Below are 23,872 nucleotides of genomic sequence, written 5' to 3'. Positions count from 1 at the left end.
CTGAAACAAACAGCCAGAGTTATATAAGTTGTGTACAGTATCACCTCATTGTTCAACATCAGCAAAATGACCACCTTACTCTCAGCCTAAAGTCAAACCTGGTTTCTAGCTTTTTTGTTCTGGTAGATTTTCTCTGGTTTTGCTGCTGTTTTATAGAAACATATATTACACACTGCTTTTCTATATTGAAATTAATCTTTAGTTCTTAAAAAATTAGATCACTGTACTGTAATTAAAAATAACTGTGACTGAGTTTGGGAACTGATTATCTGAAGCATTACCAGTTAACTGAAATATTTTGAGAATAATTATTTTCAGTGTGGCCATGCTTTTCTGATCAAAGGAATTGAGATAACTTTGAAGTTTGGCAAAAAGTTGCTATGTATCACTAGTCAACAGTCTGGCTCCACAGAAATAAAAGTTTTCCAGAATAATGTTGTCAGAAAAAATTCCGCTTTAAAGCTTATATGTACTTTATTAAAAGCACCTGAAAATCTCCAAAGGTGTAAGCCGGGAAGACAATTCTGCACACTTCTTAAATACCACACAATTTCTGATATTGCCAAACATATTTCCAAGTCATCGCAAAAGTATCTATTTTATCTGCTATAGGTTTGTAATAAAATTTTTATTTGTCTGAAGGAGTTAATACAGGGAGACATAAAGAAGGTCAAAATGTGACTCCAAACCAGCAAGTAAAATTTAGCAAGGTTTTAGCTGGTGATTGCTTGCTTTGCTATTTCTTTTACATTAAAGACATGTGCTATGAAACTAATTTCATTTGTATTTTGCACTGGTGATAATCATTTTCATTCGGGAAAAACTCTCAGAAGTCTAAGGAAGTTTGCCAGTGTACACTAAAAATTGTGAAATGTGAATGTATAAAAACAGTGTTTCTTTTTTCTCAAACAGTGTACACAAAGGTCTGTTATCCATTAAATGAAACAAGAAAAAGAATATCTCAGATCAGAGAAAGATGGGATTAGTGTCAGAACAGGGCATGTCTGAGTATTGGCTTCTATTTTGGTGTGATTGACTTAGCGGCTGACAGCAGAAGTAACAGATGGGAAAAACAAACGGGTCAGAAAAATGTCAGAAGGAAAACAAACACTACAAAACAATAACATCAGTACTAAAATATGAATAAGAATCAGATTTATAGCAATCAATTAAATAAAATTAAAAATTACTAGGCATTTATAATATAAGATATGGAATGGTGCTTGTTACTTATGTCTTGATCCTGCTGAAGTCAAAAAGCATTTGACTAATTCTGCTGCAATATCTTCCTCTTATAAAAATACAATCTTAAAGAAATACAGAATAAAAAATAGATACTGAAATTCTGATATCAATGGAAGTTATGAGGCACACTAGTGACTCCAGAGGTTCACGAGGTAGGGATGTTTAACATGGGCTGTAATTGTCCTCCGTATTAAGAGGAAAACATTGGTTCTGAAAGTTTCAGAACATTTAAGGAACTACAGAAAATGTTTTTGTCCTTTTACTATACACAGTAACTTCCATATGCAGAAAGTGTAAGGAACACTGTTAGAACCCTGTCCTGAGAACCTGGGGATAATTTACCTATCTCACAAGAATACGTGCAGAGAACAACACATTTAGGTACTGCATGTGAAGGGTAGATGCTCACTGACAACGCAAGAACATTTATGCTGAAACACTAGTTTAGCCTTGTTTCACCCAAACCAAACAGAATTTTCAGTAGAAAACCTTTTAACAACTTATATGCCGTAAGTTACAAGAGAAATAAAAATACCTTTCTGAAAGTTTACAATGACATGAAAAAGAACACATGAAAACAAATAAGAAACTTAAAAAAATATTAAAAGAGAAGGCCAAAAAGCAAACCAGAAAGCAACTCCAACAAAACATTAAGCAATTAACCATATCGGTATATATAGAAAAGTGGAATCATTTTTCCAACGCCTACCCTGTGCGTGAGTAGTCTTTCAGAGCACTGAAATCTTCCAAGTTGAATTGTCAGGTTAGGCAGAGACATGCACAGCATGCAGGAAGTTTAGTAGATTAAAAATTTCCTCAAGAGATGTTATAGATGCAATCACAACAAATTTTGTGCAGCTGAGCACCAATTTCACTGCCTATTTGGAGGTAATGGATATCTTCTTTCAAGTAGAGTTTAATGCTTTGCTTTGGCTGTGGTTGCGGGCAATATATTATAAGCCTATGGAAGTTATTTCTGTGGTTAGTTAACTAAACCAACAGCTAACAAATATGATGGACAATCCCATCTAGCTCATTATTTTGTTCCTCCTTTTACTTGTTCCTGACATATATACCATAATGACTATACACCTGGGAACTGGGGAGGAGTTGGAGGGGGGAAGTGTCAAACAGTATAATACAACTGGAATAGGTCATAAAAATCCATAAGAATGGGCAATTTCAGTATCCTTCTTCGTAGATAGAGTCTTAAAGCTTGTAATAGCTCTAAAATTAAGTATTCACAAATATCTTATTTCTGTAATCTAATCTGAGCTATAACAGTCTTTTATGTAATTTGCATTAAGTCAAGACAAGACAGAAGACAAAAAAGGTTTTTGAACAGTACAGCATAGACACAGTCCATCTAGAGATGATTCAACTTTGTATTCTATTACCTCAGAAAATAAAACAATATATCATAAACTGGTTGAAACTGAGGGGGGTTTTCTGGATTATTTTACCACGCACAGTCTTCAAATGAAGGACTATAGGTCCTTCAGATGACATAAATTATCATATCATCATGAAAAACGTAATTGTCCTGTCACAACTCCAAACAACTATCAGATTTAGTTTGTCTTTAGATACGCGTGTATTGCCCGTAGCGTGAGGTGAAGCAAGGAAATTGAGATTAATGAGTACTGTGGTACATAAATAACTGAATTAAGAACAGCTAACTCAGGTGATATGATTAAGCACTGAGTCCTAAGGCAATAAAAAAAGATACAGGTTAGTTTGTCACTTAATTCCCTCCTCTCTCTGTAACCTTTAACTGATATTCTTTTTTCTTCTACCTTTCCTTTGTTTTCCTTTTTAAAGTACCTCATAGCATACCTCCCTAAGCAACTATAATATCAAGACAGTAATCTTTGCCTCTATTGTCCATTTTGCCTTTCATTGCTTGCTTATCAAATTTTTAAACAAGTGTTCTGTCTCTTAACAAATTTTATATTAGAAAAAAACATGAAATCCACAATTTTCATTTCTGAACTAATTTAATTTTCTCGATACAAGGTTTCTTTAACCTGGATATTCTATTTTATGTAGTGCTTAGCCACCAGCATAGAGTAAGGTGCAGTGAAAGTACAAAAAAAAATGTATGCAAAAACCACAGATGACAGTAGTTTTACAAGGCAGCCTACTAAGGACATGATTAATTTGTACATAAATTGGAATGACATCGAATTACAGATTTACTAAATGGAAAGGGAGAAGCTAAAGTGACACTACTGATGTTTCATTGAAATATTACAAACATCCATAGTCGAGGTCAAAAATGTAGTGAGGTGTGCAGCCCACCCCATCCAGACTACAGCAGTCAGCCTTGTTCATCTCCAGCAGAGTTCTAAAAATAGTAGCTTATGCATTTACTTTCTACATTTCATCCCCTTTTCCCGGATATATTTTTGTCACTTGAAATACCAAAATACTTAGCAAACAATCTGTCTGGATAATTTTTTACCAACAATGGATGTTAGATTTGTGATAATTACAAGAATGTCTACATTTTGAAAATAATTAGCACTTACCTTTATTTCTTGAGCTTTCCTGATTCTTTTCCTGCTGCAATTAAAAGTAGAAAAAAATATTATTTACAGAACTATTTACCACAAAAACCATAGACATACAGATCCAATACTTAGTCTAGTTCATCCTCCTTCCTGCTCCAAGATAAAATCAACTATGCTTTGCCTGCTACAGAAAGATTCCTACATAACTTCTTTTTAAACTCCCCTAGTATTTTTCACAATGACAGTGATTAAGCACTGAAATACATTGTCCAGAGAGGCCATCTAGTCTCTGTCACTTTATCTCTATCTTGGGAGATGCTCATAATTGAACTGAACAAGACTGTGTGTAACCTGATGTAATTTTGAAGTTACATCTGCTTTAAGCAACTGGTTAAACTAGGTAACCATAGGGGCCACTGCCAGCCTAAATTATTCCATGATACAGGGAGAAAGTTCCAGAAACTTGTGAGCCCTGGAGCAGTGCTTAACTGTCCTCAGTTTCACCCTGAATGAAACTTTGCCAAAATACCCTCAAGTACTATTTTTTTTTTTGCCTCACAGTGATCATAGACAACATTTCATCTTTAAAGCAGAAAGCAAAACAAAGTCATTTTCTCTTAGTTCCATTATCTTCCAGTCTTCTCAATCTTTAACAATTTCTTAACATGTGTTGCCTAAAGTATTCCAATATTCCAGTTCAGAATTGTCGAGAACTAAGGATTTTTTAAAATATATCAGCTCTATAACTGCACCAGCAACACAAAACTTACATTGACGTATTTCAAAATAACATTGCCCTTCCAAAAAGACAGTATGGCACAGCTGATTCACATTCAACAAGTTTTTGACTACGATCCCCCCTTAGTTGTTCACTCTAACCAAGCTTTTCCCATAGCACTATCACCTAGTTATTGCTCATTTTGGGTTTTCTTTGAAATACTACTGTATTATTTTTCTCTAAAAATGTATTTTAAAATAACATAAAAATATGTTAGCAGGTCACAGGAAAAGATTCTTTCTACTGAGGCAATACCACACAGAAATGGGTGTAAACTTGTATGTTTAGAAAACAATCATATGATAAAGCATCTGAATCTTTCCTGAATAAGCAGAGCAAGTCATTCTCACAGTTACACCCAGAAGACTAAATCTGAGCACGTTGTTGATGGAGTAAAAGATTTTATATTTCTTGTTATGCAAAAATACCTTTCTTCTACATCTTGAAAATTAAATTTGTATTGCTATTATACCTTATAAAGTCTATATTTGAGACATTGGTCACATAAGTCTCTTAGTTGTTATTTCTGATGATGAGGAACAGGGAAGGAGGACAGAGAGCAGGAGAGAAAATTAACACAAGAGTTAGTGCTGGGGTGCCTTGCAGACCAAAACAATCTATGATTCTATGATTGACCAGTGTCACATCATCTACACATGGTATGAAACAATTCATAAGCAGTTTAAAACTTCACAGTGGTGGATATTTCCTTCATATTCTAGTTAAAACAATAACTGTTGAATAACCCTTACACATGTTAATATAGTATTAATTCTCAATATTAATATACCAAGAACTGATATTGTATAATCCAGTGGGTATGTGTGAACATATTGCATATATGAAATGGGTCACTGCTAGATTAAGTAGGCATTTAACAGTTTATGAAGTAATAGGTAAATGCTTGCAAGGCTGATGACTGGGAATCCACCAAAGGTAAGTAAGTGGCAGAGAAAAAGGAGAATAGGCACAGTAAAAGTGCCTGTAACAAGCACAATGATACCCGAGACCTTTGCATGATACATGAGGCCTTTTGGATGGCACATAACTCCATTATGAGCTGAATATAAGGTGGCCAAACAGACCAACCTGACATGGTGCTGTCCAGCAGTAGGGCTTGAAAACCATAGGCAGAAGGGTCAGATTAAAACTATGAATCAATTTAGTTCCTAAGACAAGTATCACACTTAATACAGGACAAGGTAACTGGTTGTTACCAGGAAGTGGGACAAGTATTACATCTATCTGGAGGATGCTGTTTTACAAGGGACAGGAGTTGGACTCGATGATCCTTGTGGGTCCCTTCCAACTCAGGACATTCTATGATTCTATGATCTTAAACATATCAGGACAACCTCTTAGCCTGACCCACTTATTTCTATTTCAGGTCAGAGTATCGGGCTTACGTACGCTTAATTCTAGCTCTGTTTTCTTCCTCTGCAAATCTCTGAATCCCTTCCACAAGAGTATAAGAAGATATTTTTTTTCCATCAGCCATATACTTCGCTAACAGGGTGTTAGTCTCAAATTTTGTAAGTATTTATAGAACAAACTTGTTAATCAGAAATTGTGAAAAAGGTACTTGCTTTAATCATGTTAAATGCGTTGATTCATTGCCATCAAGCTAACAAAGCAGCACTGCATGAAAAAATACTTATAAAAAACATTTGTTTTGAATTTAACTCCTCAAAAGTTTTAAATGGCTGAAGTTTATCATTTTACTATTTTGAACTAAAAATTAAGTCAATGCAATACTTTACTGAAAACACACAAGCATTTACAGCCTCAAGCTTCCTAAAAATGTACATTCTGATAACCACTGAGAAAACTTTTTACCCTTTGTAATTTTACTTGCACAATAATTCTTCTACAACAGTTTCTGAACAATGAAGTCTAAATGCTGCTGAAGTTCTCTCTTTTTCATTTGACCTAGTATTTATGCAGCTTAAGCAGCATTTTCTAGTTATATTACTTGTTTCACACATTAAAATATTGAATTAAAATCTATTTGGAAATTAATGGTATATTTACAAAGTAACTTATTTTTTAAGCAGCATATTTCTTAAATGCTCTATTTCCATATCTAAAACATTATGACAGTATCTTACTAAAGAGACTGATTTCTCTGCTTAGTATTAGTAGTAAAAACTCATTCATAAGAAAGAAACAATACACACTGAAACTGGAAAAAAAAAAAAGGAAAATAAAAACAAAGCAGCAAGTTCATTACATTCGTTAACCAAAGTACTCGTTCTGAATATTCTGAAACTACAACTAAAGTTGACAGCTTTTCTGTTTATTCATTTTTATTTCACTGTCTGACACACATCCTGTTGTTTGCTTGGCAAACATTGAAGAATTATTTCCTAGTCAAGCAATAACTGCTACCATAGCATGTTCTCCTAATTGAATTTTTAGGTTTATTTTATTTTCTGACTGACAAGTTATTTCTTCAGAAATGCTGAAGTCCATGCAACATGGAAGTTTCAAAGTATGTAACTCAATAAGTTTTCCTTACAAGCACACTTGTACATAACTGCATGTATTCACTAAACACCTTCATATCACCTATGTGAGAATGAACACAGTAAACAATTTGCTGAATAACCTGATATTCAGTGTTAAGTATAGATGGAGATAGCTGTCTTCAAAGATATGAGAAAAACCTATGAGAATTTACACAAGGCAGTAATCTGTCTCTGAAAGTTCATATTTTGATTTTACACAACAGTTGCTCAAAGAGATGCTCTTTGGTTTTGTGTACTGCAATTCTTTAAATATTTGCTGCTTTATAAGTTAATGCCAGTAAAAATGGCATCAGGATAGGCTAAATGCAAAACACTTCTAAATTTCCTTTTCTAGTACAAGATACTTTTTTTTAAATTCGAACAAAAAGAGGAAGTCAGATAACTTTTTTTGCTTCTGTTGCAATTTATAAGGGGCATTTTTATCATTCTGCAATATATTGATAACAAAGAGTATACTAATTACACTTCAGTACTAAACGCACTGTTTTATTCTATGTACACCAAGGATTTGTTATTATGGTGCCTGTTTCAGGTTAATTTAGTCTTAAATATGTCCAGATTGTACAAATAAATCTATGGAAAGAAGTTCATGGCTACACTGATACATGTCTCTTAACAGTAGACTTTTTGTTAGCATTTTTTCCCAGTTATCATGCGAATAATTTCAGAATAAGACATTACCAGCTTTGTCTGAGTAATGTAGAAAAATATCACCTGAAATTCATTCCATACACTTAACACAGCTGTTTAAATTCTACCAAGGAGATTTGGAACTGATAAAAAGAATAGTTATAAACAATAATACAAAAGTATTTTATAATTCACAGGCACAAAGAAACATTTAGTTACCATTAACTTAAACAATAAGACCATCTACAAACAACTAAAATGTATTGTTTCAACTTTTCTCGTTTTGTAAAATAATATGGGAAGTGATGTAACATTTGTGTTGTCCCCTGCAACCTGGTACAAATCTAGGTGAATGACTTTTTGTTCTTGTTTCGAAACTAAAAAAGTGTGTCAAAACTGGAAAGTACATCTTCACATTTCTCTATGGCTACAGTGAACATATTGGTCAGATATTTAAAATAAAAAGGAAAAAAAAAAGAAAAAAAAGTACTCCCTTTTTTGACCATAAAATATGGCGTACAAGACCATAAGACATTTTCACATACATGCTTAATATTTCCTAAATACAATGAAGGGTATTTTCTGAAATACAGGATATGATGTAACAGCCTGAATTTACAAGTAACTCTAAAGCTCTGATTTTCATGCTGTACTAAAAGTAAAGCAATAGTTTTACTATTGCTTAACTCCTTTGATGTTTCTTTTTAAAAGTCAGCGTTTGGTTTAGAAGATATATCTAGCACTTTCTTCTAGTCTTCACAAAGGAGATTTGTTTTTATTTTCATTTTATACCTCTTTAGAGGTCAGAGAGTGAACAGGCCTGTGGAAACTTATTCATGATAAGCAGTCTGCACTTTTTAAGGAGAAGAATAGAAAAAAAAAGGGGTTAGAGCCAAGACGTAGCCAAGTTACATTACCATTCAGATACTGCAACTTACAGGCTCCATGAACACTGTTTAGTCCCACAGAGCTCACTAGTCTTTTTTCCCTTCCTTTGGTTTGCAATTACAAGAATGGAGGTTTTTTCCAACAAAGCTGCCAAGCCTATAATGTCTGCTGCTTACACTACAATAAGTAGATTCTGAAGACTTAATCCAAACATTGATTACTAGATCAGAGTGGACTTGCAGGAATGCAATCTTAAAAATCAAATCTTGGTATCAAAGGAGAAGAGAAACACTAAAAAGGGGGAGAAAGACTTTTTAGAGAACAGAGTGCAACAATCTCAGCAAAGCTAGGAAAGAAAATTACTCAGATGAAAATTTCAAATAAAAAAAAGCAGTATTTTTATTTTTAATAGAATGTGTTAAGATTTCAGTGACAAAGAAAAAATCAAGGAAAGAAGGCGTTAGCTGAAAACATATTTAAAATAAGGTCTTTAAAGGAAATATCTTTATTTTCTTTAATTTCAGCTGAAGATTTTTGAGCAGCTTTGCATGTCTTAGCTTTTGCAAGAGACTTGAATTTTAATTTTAAGTTGCCTTTCAATCTACTAAGAAAAAAACTTTGCTAGCAGATCATAGACCAGCCTCAGTGTAATATGCCTTGTACCAGCAAGGTGATTGGTAGCAGCAAAGTGCATCCAGATAGAAAGAGAAGTCTGTAAGCCTCAAGTTATTTCAAGATTAACCAGTGATTAGACTGGGTGCACCATCTCTGAACTGTGAAATTAACCTTCTGCCTAGGGAAAGCCTGCTATATTAGACTTTTCAACTGAAAACGGAGTTTAAAAAATATAGAAAAATTTATACTTAAGGTGCATTAAATACAGATTCCTCATTATTACTAAAAGATAATGTATGTAAATTAATTTAAGTAGAAAACCACTAAGAAGCAACTTATGTTAGTGAGTAAATGTTATAAGCACCTATAACTTCAGAAAATTGAGTTCAGATGCTCAGGGAAAAAGGAACTGATCTTCCTGATGGGAAACAAACAAACAAACAAACAAACCTCTAAGAGTCCTGAAATGTGACAGGTAAATAAATTATATTCTTCATGACAAATATTTCCACTTGCATTTGCGCAGCATACTAGGGTTGTGATGCTAGTTGGCCTGAAAATAAAAAATTTCTATGCATGTGCTATTAGAAAGTATGTAAATGTACAAACATCACTGTATTAAGTAAAACATACTAATTCTGTATAAACACTGTGGTGTGGAGAAATTAATAGACCTGCTTTTACATATATTTCTCTTATTTTTCTCCTGTATTGCATTATGATATATAAACAAAATATTTTCACCTCACTTTGTTAACAATCTAAGAAATTATACATATTTACTGTCTAAATAACACTAACAATTACATGAACCACAATATTATATTGTTATCTCTTGCTACAAGTCATCTGTAAGCAGAACTAATCATTCTGCACCCTTGGATTTTTTATCTGCTTCAATTTATCAAAATAATTTTGGATTTAACAGCCCCCAACCAAATTAATCAGACAAGTTGCATGGATTTGCAAGGTTTTGTGTTGTCTCATATTGTATCAGCTTGATGAAATGTATTGACACAGAACATATTAGAACTGTAAAGAAACCTTTCTTATGTGTCCAACAGACCGAAATCAACGTAAACTTTTCAAAGCACAGTGGATGAAAGTGGAGAAAGTGTCAGATCTTCTGCTGTGTTTGTGAACTAAAAAAGATCATGGATGGCTGGCCACACAAATTGATATTCTGGCAAATCATAAGCTATAAAATATTTGCAATATATATATCAAACTAGGCTCTGCAAAGAAACTGATTTAAATATACACAGAAATGCTCCTGCAAGGTAAAAGCAGCTCCTTTTCTAGTGTTATTTTCTCTTTGCCTTAGCACACAAATAACATCAATATCTCTTAAAACATCCTAACATTTTGACATCATAATTGTTCAGAAATTATAAGTTTGGTAAATAATGTAGGCATAGTATCAAATTTTATTTAGAAAAAGGACTTTGTATCAGCAATAAGGGGAGTAGAGCAGGACAGTCAAAGGTCTCTTAATGTATGGTGGTTCCAAAGAAGGTACACAGATATTTATGAAAAAGACCAGAGCTGATCTGTAAAGGTGGATAATATTCTAGAACTAACAAAATCCACCAGCCATTTTAGAAACAGTAAAGCTAGTATCTTAGCTCCCTTTAAATATGTATAATGTGCATTCTGCTTGGTTTTCCCTTTTTGAAAGGAGAAGAGTTAGTATTTATAAACCATGGATGTTGCACACAGAAGGATACTGACTTCCACTTAATTCTGTATTTTTAAAAGACAAAGTACATACTGGTATTCCATCTAGAACACCACTCATCTCTCTGCCTGAATCATCTGCTGATGATCTGGGTATGTGTCTGCCAGAATGGATTAGTGATAAAGAGGAGCCTTATTTCTTTCTTGCAAAACTCAGGCAAAGTCTCGTTTTCCATGCTGGCTGTATTTATAAAGTAGCTGCTGAATTAATGGAATTCTTAAAATAAACAAAGTGCTAATTAATCTAAAACATATGGTAGATTGTCCTTGATATGTGACAAAAATTAAAATAATCTAGTAAACACAAACCACTAATTACAGAAACTCTGATGAAAGAGGGAGTGCAAACTTATTTGCCTGATTAACATTTTATAATGAAAATACATCATTAGCCATATCATAAAATGTAGTTAAAATGCAGAAAATTAGTTTTGTGTTCATTACCTTTAATGTTCATTCTGCAGTGGGCGTACTTTGTTAGTATATAGTAACTTTAAAAAAATAATTAAATGAAATATTAGTGTTAAAAAAACAATTATTCCTTGAGAGAGGTATCAAGATAATTATTTCTACCATGTTGTTAAAACATATACAAGCTATGGTAGTTGAACAACAACATATTAGCTTATATTAATACAACAGCTTTAATTACAGGAAATCTCAATTATACATGTACAGAAACTTTTTGATTAATGGATGAAATACTAGCATGGTCATCGCCATACGGAGTAAATGCACATACAGCACAAGACAATTTGATAAATTATTCTCAGAACCAATTCGATCAACGACATTATGCTGAACATTTATGTTTCAAAAAAGTTTCACAGAATCAGACTTCATCAGACTCTCAGCAACTGCAGTACAATCGCAATGTAGACTAAAAATGCATGCAAAGCAGAAGCAACAACATTTACATTTGTAAAGCTATTGTGTTAAGTAGCAGCAAGCAAGGCCTCGCTTACTACGGTAAGGGAGAATGAGCAAGAAGCGATCCATTTTCCTGTTGCTCTTGTCAGAACACTATTTACTACAGAGAGCTTTGTAATTTATGTTTGCACCAGAACTCTTGCACTGGTATTCTGCATACACTGCTCAGTCTTGTTAGAGATTGCCACCATTTATGGCAGCAAATTCTGGGAAAATAAAATGCCACAGGTTGATCTTGTATCAATTAACACATAACATGAATGTAAGATTGTGTGAAGGAAGCACAATGCGGAGCAAGGTAGGTAGGCAGAAATAAGGAAGAATATAAAGATGTTGAAAATTTTTTCAATTAATGACGTTCCCAGGATTAGATATTACAGTCCTTGAATAAGCCACAGCAGCCTCTGAGAAAATTTGATGAAGTCTTGAATTCACAAACCCTTATGAAAGGAACACCCAGTATTTGGGAAACCTAGGTACAAGAGTGAAAGATTTGTTCATTAAAAACAAAACAACAACAAAAAAACCCAACCACACAGGTAGGGGTGAGGGGGGAGCTATGAAATCTGCTGATTTGTTTCTTGGTTTGCTGATTTACATCCCCAACGAATATGAAGAACAATCATGCCAGAAGGGGAGTTCGAAGCAGTTGCTCCTCCTTGCATGCAACAAATTACAACCCCTCAAGGCAAAAGGGAAGCAGAGGAGAAATACAAATATGCAGAAGTTCCACATCACCATGTCTATAGACTTTTAAGGAATACTGTCTCCAGACAAGGCTTCAACAAAGCAGGCAATTTCTTCTATCCAGTTTCTATGCATAGAAATTTTTCACAAAGGCTAATCCACAGTTTTTCTGTTTAGGCTTCTCTGGCCGTGTGTTAAAGCAAATCCCTTAGATGTGTTGGTAGGGCACATACTAGTCTTAAAGGATACCTTGGACTGTGTAAAGCAGAGCAGACAAAGCCTTCGTCCTCAAGGTGAAACAACTGCTCTGGGCTAAAGTTACAGTCTAACTCCTAATGTTCTTCAGTACCCACTGCACTGAAGTGGCTTCACGCTAACATCATAGTAACACTGTATACACTGTATACACCAAATAGATTTCTGGAAACCTAATTACATTCTACAAAATAATATTTCTTTTCCAAAATAGGCAGAGAGAGAAAGATTAATGAATTTAATAGCAACGATTCTTCTGGTAGAATTGTTCATGATACTTGTGGACACACTTCCTAAAACTGCGGCCGAGGGTAAAGACCTGCGTGCAGCAGGCTGCAGATGGCTCCCAAGGGAAATAAGCACCCTAGGATTAGGCCTATGTGCCCTGATTACTATTTCAGTTGAAAAGAAGTTGAGAAGTAGTTTTGATTTTTATCTTATCTTTAAATTCAAGGATTCTCGTTTCACTAAACCATTGCTTTTTAGTAGGACTGTAAAGTTTTCTATTGTCTTTTTATTTCTGATATAAGATCTTGTCCAAGAGGAATCTTAAAGATTCTACGGTCCCAATAAAAGAGTAGGCAAAGGCCAAATATAGTCTTTACCTCAGTTTACTGAAGCAGAGAAGGGCCTGTTTTCCAAATTTTGACTTTTTTAAAATGGAAAAAATCAAATAAAATCTTCAGGCTGACTTGAAGGATCAATTCTTCCATGGGCTGTTACCCTTCTACACTTACACTGCTTTCATTAGGACAATTGTCTTAAAACAACTGGCCACAGTTCTGAGCTGAATAGGAAAAAGAAAGAAAAAATATATATATATCAACAGAACATGGAAAGCAGCTTACTCTGGGTAAATTTCTTAGGCAGCTCACTCTTGCAGAAATACAATGTAACCATAACTTCTTTAATATGATGACTTCATACTTTGTTCTCTGATGACAGACCAAATACATATTAAATTTATTAGCAGTTTTATAGCACATGACAGAAAAAAGTTCTACAAATTTTATATGGCTGTGCAGTGTTGCTGTTTTTATAATGCTTTAATTATTAAAAAGCTTAATGCATTGTTTAAGTAGGGGAAGAAGAATATACTTTTGCATTGAAACACGTACCACTACAACTAAAACAGGTTATATACTGAAGAGTGTACAAGCCAATTTATGTGGTCAAAGCCAGCCTACAACTCTCCTTAGCTAAATTGGAGGAGCTATGAATATTATGTAAATGATGGCTACACAGAAGTAGATTACTGCTATTCATGCGTATTTTGCATTAAACTTTAAATGCTCAGACATTTAGTGTAGAATTACTTTCCCATGTATGGACAGGTTAAGACACTGTCTTCCAGCCTACCAAGAAAGAAATGAGACAACACAGGACAGTCGATAAGGTGCTGTAGATGGATGTACTTATCTCATATAGCTCATAAGCTAATCATATTCAGCAGATATATATTTATTTCTAAATTATCTGAGGACAATCCAGATTTGAGGAGACAAAGAACAGGGAGAGAGATCTCAAAAAGACAATATTTTAGCATACTGAATTTTCACTGGATGTTCTAAGGGATAGTATTGAATGGGTATTCCATTATCTTCCCCCTCCTGTGAGCTCCTAAAACTCCAGGTACCCTCACAATTACAGACAAGTATTATATTTCCTGACAATATAGTGTTCTGGGTTTTTTCCCCCCCCCAAAAAAAAAGCCCAGTACAGGTGGATCTTAGCTGCAAAATAACCATTGACATGAATGGGAGTAATTTGCCTAAAAACCTGCCCCCCCCCCCCAATAATTTCAGAGATGGTTTTTAAGTATAATTTTCTAAAGTGTAATTTTCTAAAAACCACATAATGTGCATTGCATTTTATTGTTCGGCCTGTCTGAGGCTCATTCAGATCTTATCTTTCCTAGTTGCAAATTTTTGCCTAGATAAAAGAAAAATCTGCAGGAAGAACAACAGTTACAGAGTATAGACATGAGAACATCAACATCAATTAGCTTCTTAGAATCCAGGAATGAAAGTCACATTTAGTCTGTGTTAGGACATAATTATGGGTAAAATTGTAGTACACCTAGCAGTTACTGATTAAAACCTATATGCTGAGCAATGTCTAGGAATAATATTTTGTTTCTACCATTCATCTTACTAAGGCAGATAAGGTAGTGTTGCAAAGAGAGGTTCATGATTTGAAAATTAAACAGTTGCACCTGCCCTTTTCCAAGGTGTACAACTATATATTTGAGGAATACGTTCATTTTAACCAGAGATTTGATGAAAAGTTATACTGTGTTACCTACCTTGACACTTAGGAAACTAGAAGGTGAAGTTAAGATTATATTTTTTTCCTATTGAATCTTAGAAAAATTCAAGATCAGCTCAGTATTTGGTTGTTGAATTTGAACTGACTTTCCAAAATTAATCATCAAGTAAAGCTATATACACTACAGTTATACCAACAATTGGTTACAGTCTCCCTACTGTGAAGTAAGCAACGTATTGAAAAGCTTTTAGTTTTTCTCTTGAAGTTCTCTTGAAGTTCATGCTGGAAGCAAGTAGCTTTAAAAAAAAAGTGTGCAGAGCACTGAAATAACAATTCCCTAAACATCTGAAGTTCTCATCTAATTGATAATAGTGTATTTTTTTAAATATAGTTCCTTCTTTATATATATATAAAAAGACATCTATTTTTCTTCCCTGCCCTAGACTGATACTATTAGACTAAGCTAAAAGAGGGTTTGTTTTTAATAATAAACGATGACTAACGTCTTGCAAATATTTCCTTATACCAATCCAAAACTTCCATTGCATTCTATCTAACAATGGAGTAGATATCAGGAAGTGGTCACCGGAGGAAGACAGATGTATGCAAATGATAAACTCTGTCTTTACTAATTGTTAATAATAAACCATCAAGGGAAATGATTCAAAAATATTAGGGTATAGAAAATATTTGAAGACTCAGTAATTTATTTTGAAAGGCATGCTTTACTCATGTCCCAGTTACAGGAGGAATGAACACAGAAATAAATGGGAGACCTTTATATGGAAAGTCAGGCTGACTGATGCAATGGTTTCTCAGACCTTTAAAAAAAGCCCCACAAACTATCAAATGCAATGGGATCGGTCTTTCACAATTATTAGCATCAGCTCATTGTAATTGCAGTAGTTACTATTAGTTTTAACATAATTTTTTATCCAGTAGAATTATTACATCAAATGATGTAACACCAAATAATGTTGGATATACCAAAGTTGATTAAATTCTATTAAGATAATGTAATATTAATTCTGTATTACTTGCATTGATGTATGAGTATAATCCTCAGGTAAGAATAACAGAAGTTAACAGCATTTCAATGAACGACTCTAGAGAATGGAAGCTTGTGCTGATGCCTCAGAATGACAGAGCTTACTTCTTAGAAGTTACACTTGAATTATAGGATGCTTATTCCAGGTTACACACTCAGAGTTATAGGCTATACATTAAACAAACCACTGATAATTTTTGTTTGGTTTGCTTTCATGAGAAAAGGGGACATAAAAGGAATAAGCTTGCTAGATTTTTCTTATTTCAAATTAAATGTATTGTAACAAAATATGAGTAGGGGAATTCAACTGCAAAAAAGTTATTTGATAGAATTAACAATGACCATTAAGCCGATGTTATTAACATCATGCAATGTTAAAGAAATATTTATTGCTACTATACTTAGTTCATATAAGTGTACTGTTCATACATTGCACATTCATTTATATGAACAGTATAAGTGTAACAGTTAAACTACGTTAAATGAAAACAAAAACGCTGAAGAGCTAAAAAGACATGTCAAGTGAAACAGTAACCTCTTGCTCTTCTCTTGGAACACTTTCAACAAGGTCAAATAGTAACACTTATTATTAAAATTTTGGACATCTTTGTTTTAACTTTTATGTTTTCAGCTTTAACCTTCCATGTTCTTAAAAGCATTTAAGCATAGGTGTATCAATGCATAACAATCAAAACAGACATAACTAAGATATGTTTTAATTAAGCTGTTATTAGACTTTCCAGTTTCTTTGTGTCAGGCCTGAGCAGAGCTACCAAAACCTTTAATGTTTTCAATGGGCATCTTAACATTTAGCCCCATTATTTGAAAGGCAAATAAAACCAGTGTTTTGGAGCAAGTTTTTTGCAGGTTATTTTGCTTGGTTGGGGTTATTTTTGTTGTTGCTGCTGCTGCCGCCACTGTTTGGTTTTATATATTTATTTATGGAAAATTAATCTGAAAGTTTTCTGATTTTTTTAAAGAAAAAGTCAAAATCATTCTTTTTCAATAAAGAACTGAAAGAAACAAGCAAAAAATCACATTACCTTCACTTTTGGTTGAAGGGATTTGAGCATGCTGATGGATATAGTGTTCTTGTCTGGTAAGATTTACCATGGAATCAGTTACACAGAAACAAATAGAATGCCCTGAGCTGGACTACTTATATGATCCCACCAGCAAATATAAAAGAGGAAGAGTGAAAATAAGATGTTATGACAACTATTGTAATCTATGCAGAGTCACCCTACACAGAACTGGAGATGTTTAAGGTGAGCATGAGACTACTTTGGTAACAAGACCCACAAGGTAACAAAGTCTCAGACTTCTGATATTTTGCTTTATAAACAATGGAAATAAACTCAGTCTGTGGCTTTTCCAATTACAAAACTCTCAAAAGGAATGGCTGCTGAAGAAAACAAAATAAAATATATCTAAACCTAATATACATAAACATAGCTCTACGTTTCTTACCATGACTCCTTTGCAAAGCTTTCAATGAAAAAATTTAAGCTGATAAGGAAAGTAAATGCTAGAGAAATAGCTTACATACTGTAATAGCAAATACTTTTACTGCAAGATTGCAAAAGCCGTGGTTCACATGAACTACAGAATGGTTGTTTAACCTGACATCTTGATAGCATCAGATCAGAACTGTTGATATTGTAAAAGTGAAAAAAGGTATAGCAGCATTTCATCAAATACGCTTTTATCCAAAACATATCAGATTTGTGCTCACACTGCACATCACATTTTCAGTAAAAATTATCACAGTTCAAAACTACTACTGAAAAAATTACTGGGACAAATTAATCAACGAAGAAGAAAGAGTTAAAACTAGTAAGATATTTTCCTAGTGTTAAAAAGATTTTTTCTTCTTAACTTGTTTCTCTACCACACAATGTATAGGGCTGAAAGTCGCAAGGATGTTTTAAAATATAGATACTGAAAAGTGACATGGATATAAGGCTTAATATTTAGTCAGTCTCATCGGAGCCAATTTACAAGGAGTCTAACTGTACACAAATATTGTACTTTAATTTTGTACTCAAGCCCAAAGTAATTAACAGTTTTCTTACACAAAATTATTGCTATATGTCAACTTTGCATTTACTCAGTTGTGAATACATCACTGTATAGATGCACAGTATACTGTGTTTAAAACAAATTTTTAAACTACATCATTATTTTCATTTAAAAACAGAACTTAAATAGCTAATTAGGATCAGAAAGGTGAAAAATGAACCATAAACTAACTGAATCAGCATGTGGTTAAAAACAAAAATGAGGCTAGGGTACATCCCAGTTTGTCCATAAACCAATAAACACACCATGTTCATTATTTAATAATTTGTATATTGATTTTTGCATATTATTTTTCACATAATAAGCACTGCGTATGCTACAGGACATGGCTTTCATTTCAACAAACCAAGATAAAGGCTAATAAAGAAGATAAAATTCAACATCTTCTGGGTAATGAAAATAAGTACTAAATCTTTGGGAAGAATAACTGGAAAAAAAACAGTGGAAAAGAATAAAATAAGACATTTGGCTGATAGAAAAAAAATTAAAAGAGATTTAATTATACGCAGAGTAGTCTTGAGGACCTGAATAACAACAGACAGCAAGGAAGGCATGGAAAAGAGCCAGATCTCATAAAATTATGTAGCGACATGCACTTCAAGTATCTGGCCTCTTTCATGATCTTAGAAATTCAAACTGCACAAATCTGAGCAGGAGTAAAGCATCCCAAGTAATATATAAACCAAATACCTTCTGGCTTTGTTTTGCTACTACTATGATTGCAATTTGTGATGATGATTTGCCACTGTAATAGAATATGAAAAAATATACTTATCAAGAATCTGAAATGATAGCTGATATAGATTGTGTTTGCATCAACTCCCAAACACCAGAAAGGACCAAAACCCATCGTCTTATCTATTCAGAGGCTAACTGGAAATCCTCTTCCTGGAAGACAATGTGAGAAGGCCACACTGAGCACTGTAGTAGATAATTACATTACCTCTGTGTACCACTGCTTTATATTTTATTCTTTGTTGCCAAGCTGACCCATGAAATTAAAAAGGCAATATTAATCAAAAGCTAGATAATACATGTGGATCTCATCATCCCTTAAAATAATTGGGTGAGATTAATCTTGTCCATGGCAGTGATTTTCAGTAACAAGAACACAAAAGATGCTACAGCAAGAGGTTCAGTGAAATGGTAAAGATTAACCTTTTCTCCCTCGCTAGCCCCATAGACTTCATGACTAAACATTTATAGCTAATGTTGCTAGTAAGTTAGCAATGGCAGCATCAGCAGGCAGCTTGAAAGAAAATCTTCATACTCGCCTTAATTCCAAACTTTGATGTCCTTTTTTCCTCCCCACAGTGAATTACTAGTTGGAAGAAGGACTACAGAAGAAATTTTACAGATTTTACAGGCAACTTTCCTACAACTTTTTCAAAAAATGCTTTGAGCATGTGGTGAGAGATAGTAAAAAATAGCATGTTTAACTGATATCAGGTTATACAATGATTGTAATGGGACTTAAATAATTAGCCATGCCTTTTGAATGCTATTGCCCACAGGAAAAAGCAGATTAGAATGCAGAACATAGTCCCTCTCCCTGAGAAAAGCAGAATAAAATAAAAACAGTTTCGTAAGACTTTTTGACTACAGTTAGACAAATGATGAAGGGAGGAACAAGAGAAAGCAAGTCTTGTTACTTAAATGAAATCCTGGAATTTGCATAGGACATAGATACTGTGTTCAGGGAGCCTCAGAAGGAAGAAAATTCTCTTGTTACCTTAGAGCTGAGAGCAGCATTGACATACTCGGGAAAAGAGCTGTTCTTAGTCCTCAGCATTCACTGCTGCATCTTACCGCAATTAATTATTTTTTTTTTCTTTTTTTTACCCCCTCTCTCTCTAGGACAGGGGATTTTAGAGGATCAAATTTTATGACTTCTCAGATCCTGCAGGCAAACAGACTTTCCAGATAAACACTGTGAACTATAAACCTCAGGTTGTTTGGAGACCAGACCACACAAGAAAGCTCAAGCTATTTTTGAATCCTGAAGTACTATTTTCTGTGCATTTCTTTCTTGGCCGTGATACCCTAAATGAACTTAAAATCATTGAACACTCAGCCTGTCTGTATTTTACAGGTGTTTCATTACAACACAGAATATGCTAGTAGTTGAGGGAGAACACTTTATAACCTTAGCGCAAAAACCTAACTGCAGAACATGTATTCTATTATTTGTATTTATACGTTCAAATGTCTTGAATAAACTGGGGGAACGTACTTATGCCACTACATGTTTTTCTCTTGCTTTGTTTCATTCAGCCAAAATCATTATTGCCTAAACACCTCTGAACCGGACCTAATTCTAAACTAACCTAAACACCTCTAAACTAACTTAATCCTGAGGCCTAAGTTAATGAGAATCAGAGTTGAACTGCCTAACTTAACAGCAAACAGCAACAACGGTAAGATGGGAGGGAGAGAGAAAAAGGGAAGGAGAAAGGTTTTTCACAGGTAGTTAAGAGAAATATTTTAGTCTCGAGAAATAACAGAGACAACAGTGACTGCTGCACATCTGACTCAAATCCCATTAGCTCTTTGGTAAAACAAGACAAAATAAGGGCAAGACTGGGAACAGTTTGAATCAATATGGCAAAGTCAGTTGTTAGAAGTCCATGAAAGCTGTTAAAAACAAAGCATGTCCCCTTTGCTGTACCATCTGTACCCACCTGCTCAGACAGACAAAAAGCCCTTTCCTGATTGAAGCTCCTGCCTAGGCCCAGGCTGAATTCCAAATTTCCTCAATTCTTCCCTCTCTCCTTTACCGAGATTCCCCGACCATTGCTCCTCCTACTCCCGCCCACTCTCCCAAGCTTGCTCTTAGTTAGGTATTACAACCCTGACTATAATGAATGCATTGGTCTTAACTCCACATCCTGGTTTTGGCTGGGATAAAGTTAATTTTCTTTCTAGTAGCTGGTATAGTGCTGTATTTCAGATTTAGGATGAGAATAATGCTAATAACACAGGGACATTGTTGTTATTGCTGAGCAGTGCTTACACAGAGTCAAGGCCTTTTCTGCTTCTCACCCCACCCCCCCAGTGAGCAGCCCGAGGGTGCACAAGAAGCTGGGAGGGGACACAGCTGGGACAGCTGACCCCAGCTGACCAAAGGGATATTCCATACCATATGACCTTATATTCAGCATATAAACTAGGGGAAAATGTGGCCAGGGTCTGCTGCTTGGGAACTGGCTGGGCATTGGTCAGCAGGTGGTAAGCAACTGCATTGTGCATCACTTGGTTTATATATTATTTTATAATCATTATTACTTTCCCCTTCTTTTCTGTCCTATTAAACTGTCTTTATCTCAACCCATAAGTTTTACTTTCCTCCCCCCTATTCACTCCCCCATCCCACTGAAGCAGCATGATTGAATGGTTGTGATGTGTTTAGCTGCCTGCTGGGTTAAACCACAACACTCCGTAAAGTCAGAATTAGGCCTAAGTAAAAGGTATCCAGGTGGCGATGACTAAGTTAGCAATCTTCACTGATTGTCCCTTGAGACTAAAACCAGGCAACTCCCTACCCATAATGGTATCATTCACAATGAGACACTGTTGTTAATATTATTTCCCACTTCACCATGTGAATCACCTGGCTTGCAGAGGAGAGCTGTGTGTGCATGTGCTAGATATGCACACTTGGCATGCACTGGAATATACATATGAATGTACAGACTATATTCTATATTTTTAGTCTCTGGAGGAGAATCAGAAACTGACAGGCAGTGTTCTGTTGGGTGCCACCTTCCTGTTTATACCTGGAAATCTCTGGGCATACACTCTTTCACTGAAGACATTGCATAAACATTGCTCCAAGTCATGCAAATTACAAGAAAATTCATTAGGATGCTAGAAATACTTCCTAACGATTTCAGGTGGGAACCTCGATATTAACAAATTGCTTACAATACTTCAGCAGCAATGCAAGACGACTCCCAAATGAAAAGTCCCTTACAAACTTTTCAAGTGCTTTGACAAATGAAGAACCAGGATTAACTGGCATAACAAGAAATTCACATGCTGTTCAGACATAGCCTGATATTTTTCAGCATAACCATGTAAATGTAAGCCATGGCAGTTTAACAAGAGAAGGGGACTGAAAATATTTTCAGGAGTGCTTTGTAATATTCTTTCTCCATTCTAATTCAAGTCAACTGATCTCTTCCTGGTTTTGACTATTTCATATATAAACAATGCACTCAAACAGTTGATCTTTGTGGTCATTATAATGGCCATGAAAATGAACATTATTATAATCATAGTTTGGGCTATAATTACAATTTAGGCATGAACTGCTGCAAGCTCTTAGACCTATATTTTATAAATTATTGCAGATTTTCTGTTAGAAAATTTCCACTGGGAATTAAAATACTGGGTATTAAAAATTTCACTGTAATACTAGGGCAGTTCTAACTAATGTATAATAAAATTAGAAAACCATTCGAAGTGGAAACTTTTCATTAATACCGCATGTGATAAATTAGAAGGTCTGCTCAAGAACAGTCTGTTAATTCCTACACCTTAAGTTAAACACAAAAATACATTTCTATACAGTAAGAAATTGGTGCATATTTAAAGGATATAAAGAGCAAAGTTGGGAAATCTGCAATATCCACAGCACTAGATCTAACTTTCTGTAAGTATCAAAACATGGCAACGTTACATACCATCAGGCTGCTCTGACATTAGCCAAGGACATTGCAGTCCAGACTCAGAAGTTAGTTATCTGTATACTTAAAGCATATCCTAGTATGACATTCTGCAGAGTTTTCACAAAAAAAAAAAAAAAGGTAATACTGGAGACTGAAAAATAGTAGTTTTAATTGCCAGTGAAAACGATGGTTTCTTAAACGCAGCACAACTATCTTCTACAGAAAAACTGGATGCAGACTCTCTCACATTGCAGCACTGAACATTTCTATCAATAATACCGATTCTTCTATTGTTTCCACCACTGAAGAAGGATATGAGTGCCATACAGCTGTGGCATAAGAATTAAATCAGTTATACATTCTATTCTATCTGAAGTAGAATGAGATATCATCATATAATTGTTAAAGTATGTGTCCTTATAATTAACCTATTATAAATAATCTAAAACCCCCAAAAATCTAGAGAAACCAAGAACACAGACAATGCCATCAGTGGAGGAGGATAATGATATATTTGGATATTCTGTTTGAATATCTCCAAGGATGGAGGATCCATAAGCTGTCTGGGCAATCTGTTCCAGTGCTAGGTCACTCTCACAATAAAAAAGTGCTTTATAATGCATAAAATTTTTCCTTATTTATAAAGTTTTTTCCTTAAGCATGTTTTACTTATGCATGCATTTTGTGCATTCAGACTAAATGTCTACTTGCAATTTCTGTGCATGAGAAGCTGAATTTGTTCATAATCCCTTTTAAAACAACAAAACCTTTATAACATGAATGCCTGTTCTAAACATGAACACAATTATTTTTTCAAGATATTACCTTAGTACCAACAGGATTGTTTTTCCTTGCAGTCTGACATTTGGAGTTGCTCTGGTTGGACTACTGTCCAAGTCAGATAAACTCCCCTTTATTAGAGCAAGAGTGATTACTCTTATTTTTTTTTAATCTTCACACTCATAATCTTGCATACATATTGCTTGATCAAAGCAAAT

General features: G+C 34.4%; 1 protein-coding gene across 2 annotated transcripts in view; it reads right to left on the bottom strand.

Moving 5' to 3' along the window:
* Window positions 1-23,872, bottom strand: part of FSTL5 (follistatin like 5) — a 332,186-nt gene that overhangs the window by 274,356 nt on the left and 33,958 nt on the right. For both annotated transcript variants that reach the window (XM_064449779.1, XM_064449780.1), the window contains exon 3: window positions 3,777-3,810. In XM_064449779.1, the coding sequence (XP_064305849.1) occupies window positions 3,777-3,810 (34 nt within the window). The remainder of the gene's footprint in view (window positions 1-3,776; window positions 3,811-23,872) is intronic.

Source organism: Phalacrocorax carbo, chromosome 4, assembly GCF_963921805.1.
Source record: "Phalacrocorax carbo chromosome 4, bPhaCar2.1, whole genome shotgun sequence".
Taxonomy (NCBI): domain Eukaryota; kingdom Metazoa; phylum Chordata; class Aves; order Suliformes; family Phalacrocoracidae; genus Phalacrocorax; species Phalacrocorax carbo.
This window is presented reverse-complemented; position numbering and strand designations above follow the sequence as displayed.